We start from the raw sequence: 13,045 nt of genomic DNA on the forward strand, positions 1-13,045 counted from the left end.
AACGCCAAATTCTCTTAGGATATGTAGCACACGGTAACAATAGTTAATTTCAACCAATGCTCCTTCACGACCTCTAAACGCCAGGTCCACCACTTTTCGGTGGTGCAAAGAAAAAGAGCTGTCGACACTTCCGTGGTGGAGCTGTGCCCTTTGTTAACATGAACAAACGTGAGTATGATTTATATCTTATTTGATAATTTCATTTAACGGACATATTTCGAAAATCGGAGAATGTGGTACCGTGTAAGAACACTTCTACTCCGTAATACTTGCAGTTATTTTGTAAGGATCAGGTAAAGCTCCTGTTCTAACAGATAATTTATTAAAATATATTGCTAAATCACTCCAGGATAATTTCCTTGCATAATCTGATAAATCAACTTGTTTAAATAACTCGAAATTATTGATGTCTGCCATTACCTTCTATCATGTTGACTAGACCATTGAACTATATTGTACTATATAATGTATTAACCTGGAGGGGCTTATCAACAATGTTTTGCCCCCAGCTTGTACACGGGGTAAGTTAACGATATGCAGAATCTATTTTTAGGTCTAAAATCCGTCTTATCAAACAAATCTTTCATGTTTATTTTCAGGAAACAAATATATGTGGGTAAAAAAGGGTTCTCATACAACTTTCAACATCATTTTGTACTATATACAAGCAAATGCAAAGCAATAAAATATCACACTGAGGAATGTTTATGTATCAGTCCTAATTTCCACTATTTTCCACCCTTCCTGAGGATAGCTTTCTCCAGTCCCATCATGGGCGCCTCGAACACAAGTGACACGATGAAACTGAGACCATATGTAATAGTCATGTGACCAAGGAACAGGTATATCTGGAATGTATACGACAACAGCAAAATATGCAATACGATATGTTCATATATCAGATAAACATCACACATTCGATTAAATCAGAATACAAAAATACATTTACGATAAATATTAAAATATTGCTGTTTATGTGAAATATTGTACACGTACCACTTCAAACTGTGTGAAGTATGTGAGCTGTCGTCTGTTCATGTAGAAGGTCAACATAACGAGAGGGTGTATAAGGTAGGCACAGTAGGTCAAGCGACTCAGGGGAATGAAGCCGCGCCACGACAACAACTCGTTTATCCAGCCTGAAGAGCAGAAAAGTGCCCAAATAAATAATTTCTAATCGTTTTCACGTTATAACCAGTAATGAATTTATTTATCGTTAAATAAGTTCTATTTTATTTCAGCATAGTCAATATGATTAAGCTTTATATCTGCTAACCTCCGTGACCGGTGGAACATGCAACTATAAGGTAGGCAAGAGCCACTCCCCAGGCGGTGCGAGACAGGGCGTTATACGCCGACGATTCGTCCACACTGAATATATGATTGCCGTCCTGTGAGTATGGTCCATATATCACCAGGCAGAACGTGGCAAGGCTCAAGAACCACAGCAATAGATTTAGTTTCTGTAGAATAGTGCATAAATAATAATAATAATAATAATAATAATAATAATAATAATAATAATAATAATAATAATAATAATAATAATAATACAGTGCGTATCTTCGTGATGTTATGTTTCATTATCTAGGCGGAATTTCAGAAGATGATCATTTATCTTCTTATTGTAATTTGCAATACCGAGGCTGGAAAACATCACTTTTAAATCTTACTGACAATTCAAATGTCAGAGAAGAGTTAATTAGAGTTACTTTTGTTGTTTGTATTCAGTTATGTCATCAATTATTGAAACTTTTGAATAAAATTGTTGTACATTTTGAATAATTATTCGATTCTATGTTTATATCTGATGTGCAGTTACTTTAAACAGCTATTTAAAAATCCAAACTCCTATCCCTCTAGAATGTAAGTCTGATAAGCGGAAGAAAAGTTTACCTTTGGGATTCTTAGTTTGTTTTTTGACTTATAAAGCAGGTAGCCAGCAAATAATCCAACTATGTAAGGTCCAAACCGGGAGTAGCTTGGGGCATATAGATTTGCGTTAAAGTCTCCATCTTTTCTACAATACACAATGAACAAAACATCATTGCGTTACACTAAGTCCATGCTTTTATTTATATTTTATTTTGCACACAGTTAACTTGAACCTTAGTTATTTTCTTGAATTTTGATAGTTCTGTAATACAAGACAATCTTTTTTTTTTTACATTTTTCAGTTTTTATATAAACAAACCAAACCAATTATTTATATCAGACTCTACTCTAAACACAGTATATATAGTCTGCGTACGCAAATGCTGGTTTGCTTCTTTTAAAACGGCGGTGATATAATGACCAATGTGAGCGCAATACTTACGGTGGCGGGACGTTTGGCAGGAAACTCTGCACGGGATACTCGTGTTTGAACGTGACAACCCATCCTGCAGCCACTGTGGCCGAGAGGAATACGATACACGACACTACCCCGGCCACCACGTTGCTACGGAATAAAGGAAAATCGGCAATCGCTGAGTCCAATAATTTTTTAGGCCATGTCAACAATGTTTTATTTAATTATGCGCTCGAAATAAATATTATGAACACAAAAAGAACTTTTTATGTGTTCCTAGTATCTTATTTTTTTCAAATTGTCTATATAACATTTATTTCTTCTTCTAGATAATACATTTTTCTTGCCTGTTTTACGCCTATCGAAGATGCAGTTTGATGGTCTGTGACATAAAAATAATAAGTAAATTGTTCTCGGAAAACCAAAAACATAACAGAGTACCATAAGTTTACTTATTAAGCGTACGATTTGTTTAGGCAAGTACGTACTAAAAGAGCGGAAGCAGAATTAAGGGGCTGATGATGTAGAACTGCATGTCGTTCGCTAGGTACCAGCTCCACGCCATACACTGAAATTATAAAGACACACTATCAAGAACTAAAAGGCTATTTTGCTTTTGAAATAAATCTTAAAACCTCCATTGAAAATAGTAAAATTAGTTTTGATTGATTGAAAAAAAAAAAAAAATTCGTTGACACTGTGTATCAGGTCGATGTTCACATAGTTGATGACCGGTCCAATGAGTGCCATGCTGATACAGTTGTTGACTGATTACTGGTTTCCACATCCCATGTGGTCGATGTTCACGTAGTATTCACACCACAACTTCCATTCCTTAAATGAACTGCCTTTCTGCAATTGCATTTATCAATCGATGAACGCAACATCTTTATATGTTTGGATCGTAATTCATCGCATAACAATATACATGAAAACTATTGATCTTGTTATTTTTTGTATTGTGTCAGCAGGTCCCGTAAAATATAAATGAGCATTTTGGAAAGTTATCATTGATTATATTTAAATGTATTGTTGCCATAAGTGTTTTAATTTTACGTTTAAAAGTGATTTCAAGTGGTTGATCTTTTCCCACGTTCTTGTGAGGTCATTTGAAAAAAGTTTCCGGTTACAGTCGTGTCGTTGTATTTACAGAATGGGTAAGAAAGGATTACTGAAAGGTTTTCTAAGATGAAATGAAGTAATTTCTTGAATGGAATAATGAACCCTGAGGTGAAAATATAAGGAATGAATCGCGGGGTTGGTGTCATTATCGAGGATATGAACGCAATTGGGCTGGTCAAAGTACGCGTAGAGTTTTTCAGACTTCACACACTTTAAACAGCCCACTCGAGTTCATACCCCGATAATCAACCCCGCAATTCAATCCTTAAATGAATCACTGATTATTATTCTGATTCCCACCTACCATGTAATTCTTGTTAATAAGGTTTTGACTGGTTATATGCCCTAGTGTCCGCCTACCATGTGGTCCATATTGACATAGTTGTTGACTGGCTATTAGTTCCGGTTTCCACCTACCATGTGATCCATATTCACGTAGTTGTTGACATAGAGCAAGTTGATCCACCAGTTTTTCCGACATTCTCCCATGTATGGCACATCACCGGGTATCCGGAGCGGGCCAGATATCAAGTAAGGAGATAGTACCGTTCCAAACATCAACACCAGCATGTAGGGCGGAGTAAGTCTGAGGTATGAATAGCATGCGTTTAAACATCAGTAACTCTGTGTTATAGGGTTTGTTTAGTATAATGGTATAAACATTTCAAGAACTACTTCGTTCACACATTACACTCTGGTCCATTGGAATCATTTAATGTCGTAACGGCTTTTGAAAGTAGAATACCGCTCAAGCCGGTGCTATGAGGCATTGACATAGATACATTATATTTTTACTATCCGTGAAAAGCTTAAAAAAAACACACCAAAAACTCTTTCCGAGGGATAACAATTTCAGACTTTTTATTACTTATCATTTCTGTCCTTGCAAGTGGCAATCAATTCCACAATAATATTTATTGATTACCTCCAGAACCTATGAAAGTAGAACATAGGCCAATTGAGTTTCCTTCCTCCCCCAACTTTCTTCAACTCCCTCAAAGCTAAGTAAGCCACCAGAACACCACTGCAAGAGCAAGTTTCAGTAAAATACTTAATGATTTACCAGTTTCAATGACATCTATTTAAATCGTCATAAAACTTAGAAACACAGCCACAGAATTGCTCCGTGTCAACTGACAATATGACAATGACAATGATTTAACTTAAATTCATACTATCTTTGCTCTGATGCTCCGCATAATTCACCAAAAAAAGTCCCATAAATTGTCACAAAATGTAATGTAAAAACCCCCCATCAAATCATTGTTTGACAAAAGAACGTTATTAGTTATATTGTTTGAATAAGATAACTTCTAGTTTCAATTGAACTCATTTTCAAGTGCTCCATGACGTTCTGGTTGATTGGGATGATCTGGGAAATAAAGACTACCCCTCGTTTAATCCCTTGATTGTTTTTTCCAATTGGTGAATGAAAACCTGCGGCGTGTAAAAAAACCTGTCGCTAAGGCAGTTATTTAAACTTGTCGTGGTCGTTAAGCGTTGTTCTGCAGGTTATTCATTAAAATTCAACCTTGTGCAATTCTTAATTCAATGTATATATTCAAATGGTTTGGTCACCTATGTGTTTGATTGACAATTGGCCCCTAGTCAACTGACTTACCTCAGGGTGAAGAATGAGTCCACGGAGACGGTTGCGTACATAATGGCACAGAAAGAAGCATACGATTGCTGCTCGTAGAAATACGTGAACAAATTCGCTGTAATAAATCAACATATAAAAATATAAGCAACTTACATGATGTTAAAAACTTTATGCTTTGACGCACATTTTGAAAATTGATATATTCATTGCTTTTATAGCGAGTTATTTCATAAGAAAAACATCCTGCCTATGGCAATACAAACTAGCTTAAGCCCCCAGCAAACTTGTTTTTTATTGACCGTTTCAAGACAGTAATCCCATTTATTAGTAATGATAGTCTGACGCGTGAGTGGTCTGTTTGTGGTGTTTGCATATACTTGTCCATGTAGTTTTAATTGCATGTTTGTTTCAAGGCAATAAATTACCGACATGAAATCAACAATAAAAATGACATTAAACCATTTGTTAGGTTCTGCATGATTATTGCCTATCGCAGAAGTATGCCTGTAGATTAAATGGTTATAATATTCAAGCGTTTCCGTTTGCATTAAACATGAGTATATTCGAACGGTGTCATTACACTGAACGTACCATCAAAACCAATGACGAAGAAATAAGTATGTCCAAGGATGACCCAGGCCATGCTCAGGAACCGAATACCATTCAGGGCACCTAGAGACCCCTCTCTCTGGTCGGTATTCAGGATCTTGGCACCGTTGCTGTAGACGGAAAACGCAAGCAAGATCCTTTCCATCGTTCCTACAAATAATTTAGAGTAAACGTTTTGACATTTGATAGTGTGTTTGAAAGAGTTTGCAACTTTAATTCTAATCATGTATAATAATTGTGATTCGGCAATCATGGAAGGGCTGCCCCCTGACCTTTTGTGTTCCTCTTTCTTCCCGCATGATACCAATTTTAGCACCATTTTGACTCATTTAATGCTTATGATAATCAAATATGATTTGTTTTGTTAAAAGAAAGCCTAATCAATGAATATAGATACTGAAACATGAACTTGTTTGCCTGTTGTATCCCAAAATATTCAATTTAACACAATTTCCATTTTTTTCTGTAAAACAATCCAATTTATTTAAGTTCTTCACAGCGCAATACAATATGCCATTTTCTCCCTTAGAACCATGCGCTTTTTCCGCTGCCCATTATAAAGTCAGGATACAAACAATGTAAAAGCGGTGTGTTTATAAAATACAAAACTTCCTACCCTGATCAGGTTTTTGTGAGAAGGTTTCAACGTTAACTTGTTCGGTGTTCACATGGTTGTCGGCCTTTTCTGTGTACACGGGAGGCTTATCCTCCTTTACGGCTTGTAGAACCGTGCCGTTTTCTACTCCCACAAATGCTTTATTGACATGGGAAACGCCCGAGGTAACAGTATGTTGTGTGTCACAGTCATTTGTGTTTCCTTTCATTTGGACAGCCAGAATATCATATAGTGTGCCAAACAATATAAAAGCTCCTAAAACAGCGAGGAAGCATCTGAAACATATACGATATATTTGCCGCATCGCGCGATTATAGGCATTCGGACAAAATTATTACAAATGAAATAATCATCAATAAAAAATGCCAAAACAAATGATTTCTTTTGGTATATTTATTTCATCTAAACTTCTTTCCTTTAAAGGATTGTCATTGGCGCATCAATTTCCTGACGGGTTATGACTTTTAATTTACTATTGTTTCCACAGCAAACACGGATTCGTCCTGACTTATTTTGACTGAATTCATAGTCTTTGTCCTAAACAGTCGTATGAATTATCGATACAAACATGAATCACCAAATATTTTTTTATTTATGTTCCAGAAAACAATTAAGATTATAAGCTAATTGTAATATTGATACGTAAATGTTGCACATCATTTCAATTATCTACTTTCATAAAGACGTCATGTGCGTGACAATGGGAACTAAAGGGACAAGGCCAATAATACAATGGGAACTACAGTGACAAGGCCAAAAATACAATGGGAACTACAGTAACAAGGCCAATAATACAATGGGAACTACAGTGACAAGGCCAATAATACAATGGGAAATACAGTGACAAGGCCAATAATACAATGGGAACTACAGTACCAAGGCCAATGATACAATGGGAACTATAGGGACAAGGCCAATAATACAATGGGAACTACAGTAACAAGGCCAATAATACAATGGGAACTACAGTAACAAGGTCAATAATACAATGGGAACTACAGTAACAAGGCCAATAATTCAATGGGAACTATAGGGACAAGACCAATAATACAATGGGAACTACAGTGACAAGGCCAATAATACAATGGGAACTACAGTGACAAGGCCAATAATACAATGGGGACTACAGTGACAAGGCCAATAATACAATGGGAACTATAGGGACAAGGCCAATAATACAATGGGAACTACAGTGACAAGGCCTATAATACAATGGGAACTACAGTAACAAGGCCAATAATACAATGGGAACTACAGTGACAAGGCCAATAATACAAAGGGAACTATAGGGATAAGGGCAATGATACAATGGGAACTATAGGGACAAGGCCAATTATACAATGGGAACTACAGTGACAAGGCAAATAATACAATGGAAACTATAGGGACAAGGCCAATAATACAATGGGAACTACAGTGACAAGGCCTATAATACAATGGGAACTACAGTGACAAGTCCAATAATGTAATGGGAACTACAGTGACAAGGCCAAAAATACAAATGAAACTACAATGACGAGGCCAATCATACAATGGGAACTACAATGACGAGGCCAATTATACAATGGGCACTATAATGATTAGGCGAAATATACAATGGGAAATACAGTGACAAGGCAAAACATACAATGGGAACTATAGGGACAAGGCAAATAATACAATGGGACCGACGGGGATGACCCATAAAAACAAATGAAACTACAGTGACAAGGCCACTTACACAATGGGAAGAACTACAGTGCCAATGTCAATAATGCAATGGGAATTATAGGGACAAGTCAATGATACACTGGTAACTACAGGGACCAGCCAAAAATACAATGATAACTATAGGGACAAAACAAATAATACAGTGGGACCGACAGGTGCGACCCAATTCAACAAAGGGAACTACAGTGACAAAGTCAATAATGCAATGGGAACTACACTGACGAGGCCATTAATACAATGGAAACAACAGGGACGAACCAATGATACTATGATAACTACAGGGACGAGCCAATTATACGATTGTAACTACAGGGACGAGCCAATTATACGATTGTAACTACAGGGACGAGCCAATTATACGATTGTAACTACAGGGACGAGCCAATACTAGAATGGAAAATACAGGGACGAGCCAATACTAGAATGGAATATACAGGGACGAGCCAAATATACAATGGTAACTACAGGGACCAGCCAATTATACAATGGTAACTACAGGGACCAGCCAATAATACAATGGTATCTTCAGGGTCCAGCCAATTATACAATGGTAACTACAGGGGCGAGCCAATAATACAATGGTAACTACAGGGTGGAGCCAAGTATACAATGGTAACTACTGGGACCAGCCAATAATACAATCAGAACTACAGGGACGAGCCAATTATACAATTAGACCTACAGTGACCAGCCAATCACACAATAGTACGGAAAGGGACGAGGCAAAATTACAATGGGAACTACAGGGACAAACAAACAATAAAAATGGGAAATACAAGGCAATGAAAACTACAGGGACAAGCCAATAAAACAATACATACTACAGGGACAAACAGATAATACGATGGGGAGTACAAGGCAATGTTAACTACAGGAACACGTCACTTATTCAATGTTTACTTACCAATAATAACATTTTTACTATATGGACAAGTCAATGATACAAGGTAAGCTACACAGGTCATTGGCACATAGCTTGGACACTAAAACATTGCCCTTAAGTCATTTGATTTTGATTAAAAAGTAATAATATGACAATTAAATACAATTCTAATAGTATAACATGCAAACCTTCATTATACGTATATCTTATATACAAGGTGAACATGTTCAGAAGTCACCTAAGCCACATTTCCCTAAATAACGTAAAGTTTTCCTTTATATAATCGACAACGTCTTATTCATCGGACACGGTCAGAAAGGTGAAAGACTAAGCTACAAGAAAAACATTTTATGGAAGTTACAGTTTTTTATCATACAAAATGTGCATACTCGACACAGAAAATGCAATGGAGCGGCTGGCCTGAGAACGACGGAAAATTTCACACTGAAACACGTTTAATACTGACTGACATGCAACCTTTGCGCATACATTTCAAAATGTAGCTTGAAATATCATCCCTTCCGTTTTGATTTCCATTAATACAACGCTTATTTATCCGAATCGAATGTTTGATGTTGAAATATTTATACTTTCAATTTTAATAAATGCCTTGCAATTTTGACCTCAATCGCGCACTCGTTTAAGTCTTTAATTTAAATAGCGATTTGATTTGACAGCTTTCAATTGAATGTATCATTTTCAACAATCAGCTTAAATAACGATAATGACGAAATCAGGTGCCTGTCACATGTGATTATTACCTTTATCAAACAAACTTATACCAAAAATACAATGGTTCCAACGGTGACAAGCCCTTCACATGACGGCAAAATATTTAACTATTCTATTTTTAAAAGGCACACTAGACACCGTAAGAAGGACGTGCAACTTCAACAGTTTTGTTCGATATTTTTTTTGTATTCGTATAAGGGTTTTTGGATTCTTACATGCACCCAATGGCATCCGCACCGAGCTGCATAGGCTCATCACACACTGCTTCAATCTCTGATTGTGTTGTCCCATTGAACAAGTTTTCTTGTACTAAAATGAAAATGACAACAGAAGTACAAACAAGGCAACACAAAAGTACAAATCTATGTTAGGTTTGCAAAACTGCTGTGAAGTATCATCCGATACCATAAATTACTTGTATTAAACAACACGATAAAACAAGGTTAAAATGAACTTTTCGAAAGTATTGAAAGAACTGCTCTGCATGCTTGTTTTATCGTCTACAATATGTCCATTTCGTCCTACCATTCGGCTATACATTAGTCAGTCAATTATGGGCGTTGTTTTATAAAAAGAATGAGTAAACAATTATTTACATATCATAGATAGCCTATATCCTGCATACAGCACGGTATGTATCTGTGCTGCCTATTGCATCTCACTATGACATTGAAATACAATTTCTACATAATTGACTACCCGCTTGTACTACAGATCACAGAACACATATATCCCTATACCCCAAGTGATAACGGTATAACTAAAAAGAAGAAGACGCAAACCATCATCAATGCTGATTATTAACTCCCCCAAACTGCAGCCCCAATGCACGCTTACATCCATTTAGAATGTGCATGAAACGTGTAATTAATGTACTGTAGTATTAAATAATAATATAGTTCAAAGCAAGCACCTACCAGCTTCAACAAGAGTATTGAGGTCGGCTACGTTACACCTGCTTGACACACACAAGCCAACACGAATAACGCTCTCGACCCCCAACGCCTGTAATAAATGTGAATCTTCCCAATATTTATGCTTAACTTGTAGGTGAAACCTGCCCGATTTTGAGCATTATTTTAGCTCATTGATCTTATGTTTATAATGTTCGCAATAGTGTAGTAAACAATGAGATTAACTAAATACTAGTAATAAAATATATAAATGTCGACTTATAACCATGGGTAATCCAGTGGGGAGTTCTAGACGGCAGTATTTGCCTGTGTATTTGTCCATCGTGTCCGTCGCGTTGTTGTACACATCAGCGTCTACGCCCAGGCATTCATCATATCCCCCCGGAAACCAGAACCGGCCCTGCTTAATACCGCTGTCAGGCTTTCCAAACGCGTCCAAGACTGACAATAATTGATTAGTTTGTAGTAACACACAGGATGTTATCGTTAATACGGCAATTTCAGAGAATGTTTAGTTTAGATGCATTTCTTTAATTAAAAGATTAGTTTGTAATTTATTTTATCTGTAATGATAACATTGAACCAATTGACACTTGCTAGTAACGACTTTTCAAGTTGAATCGAAGTTAAATTAATCAATCATTTTATGGTAGTAATGTCTATATTATATTGATGGTGTTTGTTTACAAAAAGGTTAAGGGCCCTCTTCGCCTGAAAATAGAGGTATTTCATGAATAGTTTGCAGTGTGTGTATACCACGTGATAAATTGCGTCATAAATGCTACGTCGGAATGCAATATTTTAATTTGAAAAAAGACTTTAGAAGACAAAGAAAACATCACTATTCCTTCACCATTTTAAATGAAACACAGCACAGTCTACGCCGCTTACGGAGCCCTGCCTTCGGTCTTTTACCAGAGTTTGATTGAGAGTTTAGTTTCTTAAAACTCTTCGACAAATCTTTTCAAAATACGGCCGTCTGACGGAGCACTGTCAAGACATTATTTTGGAAACAGGTTTGTCGAAGTGTTTGATGAAACTAATGACCTTATCAAATTTCGGTAATAAAACAAATACGGGGCTTTTCAAGCGGCATAGACTGCCATTTGTTTGATTTAAAATGGTGTTGTAAAAGAAAAGTTATCTTTGATTTAAGTCTTCATTTTAAGCAAAATGTTACCTTCCGACGTAGCATATATGACGTAATGTATCACGTGGTGTACACACACTGTGTGTGCTAACAGGCAACAAAGCATGTTCTTCATCCAAGCCTGTTACCTGTCAAAGCCCAGGCGTCTCTATCCATCAGTCCTCTCAGTAATAGCAACAAGTCGTTACTACAGCCTGGAGACACACCCATACTCTGTAGCGTCAAGGACGAAGCCAACGACGTCAACGCCGATAGGTCCAACGGTGAATTATCATCTATATTCATCCCCGGAAATACAAATCCAGAAACAGCTTTTATAATTGGGCCAAAAACATTGGACCCCTTGCCGTTAGTGAAAAGTGATTCTAAATCAATGTTGGAAGAGTCACGATTGGTTGAGTTTTTTATGGGAGAACCAATGTTTTTTAATAACTCCGAAATCACATTTTGAAACCCAGTTTGTGCAGTGTTGTTTTGTTCTGCATGTGTTCTTAAACAAAATGTGCAAAGCACCAGTACAATAATATACGTTGGTCTCATTTTTATGCCACCATCAATCATTTGCCTATTTTCATTCAATGGTTAGAGGTTATGTTAGTATGGCCTGTCAGACCATGGTAAGTGGTCGTGATACCCTGGTATCTTAGCCTTTGCCTAAATACCGGGGTTGGTAGATAAAATTTGAGTGAACTACTTACTAATATTGCGAAATTTTAAAAGTGATTTAAGTTAGTTTGCTTTAAAGTATTGAATAAAGTTTAAATGTTCAAGATAGTGGTATTCCGCGCGATAAGAAATGAAATGATTTTGAAATAACGTTCACTATAGATATCCTGAATATAGGTCAAATTAAGTTAAGTGCTTAAAAGGTTTTCGTTAAAAAAATGTTATAAAAATAAATCAAATATTAAAAAGAATACCCTTCTTGCAATAATAAAGGTACCTCTTATCGACATAAAGTCAACAAAACATGTTAAACACTGGAACTGTTGACAATGGTATTGTGTATCAACCATATACACAAACAATTTCTATTAATAATGAATTAAGTAACATTTTTGGATATGATATAGATATAGACGCTTATTACGTTTTTTATCCAGTACTCAGTGTGACTTGCTTTTCGCATAAATATTGCTTTTATGAGCAGTTCTTGATATGTGCATCCCTACATCAAAGCCAATTATTCGGTTTAATAATGTGTGTCAAACCGTGTAAAGAAGACAACTAGATTGTTTTGAACTGCTCATATCGCCGACTTTCATAAATATGATGACGAAGATGTGTTTAAAGCGAGGATTTTAAGGATCCGTAAACATGCAAGAACACTGTAAAAAGTTATCTGTATGGTTTATTGGTAATTAATTTTACATTTTTGTAATCAGCCATCATATACTTTTAATACGATAAACATAT

The 13,045-nt window shown here is 36.3% G+C and overlaps 1 protein-coding gene across 1 annotated transcript; it reads right to left on the minus strand.

The window, feature by feature from the left end:
• Positions 1–728: 728 nt before the first annotated feature.
• Positions 729–11,914, minus strand: LOC128242935 (nose resistant to fluoxetine protein 6-like). Its single transcript, XM_052960386.1, has 15 exons — positions 11,758–11,914; positions 10,745–10,920; positions 10,483–10,570; positions 9,803–9,874; positions 6,241–6,495; positions 5,607–5,774; positions 5,034–5,130; positions 4,338–4,436; positions 3,830–3,998; positions 2,779–2,858; positions 2,318–2,440; positions 1,897–2,020; positions 1,277–1,463; positions 997–1,139; positions 729–848 (listed from the first exon to the last, which is right to left on the minus strand). The coding sequence occupies exons 1-15, from the start codon at positions 11,912–11,914 to the stop codon at positions 729–731; spliced, it is 2,058 nt and encodes a 685-aa protein (XP_052816346.1).
• Between the last annotated feature and the right edge of the window lie 1,131 nt (positions 11,915–13,045).

The sequence above is a fragment of the Mya arenaria genome, chromosome 8 (assembly GCF_026914265.1).
Source record: "Mya arenaria isolate MELC-2E11 chromosome 8, ASM2691426v1".
NCBI lineage: Eukaryota > Metazoa > Mollusca > Bivalvia > Myida > Myidae > Mya > Mya arenaria.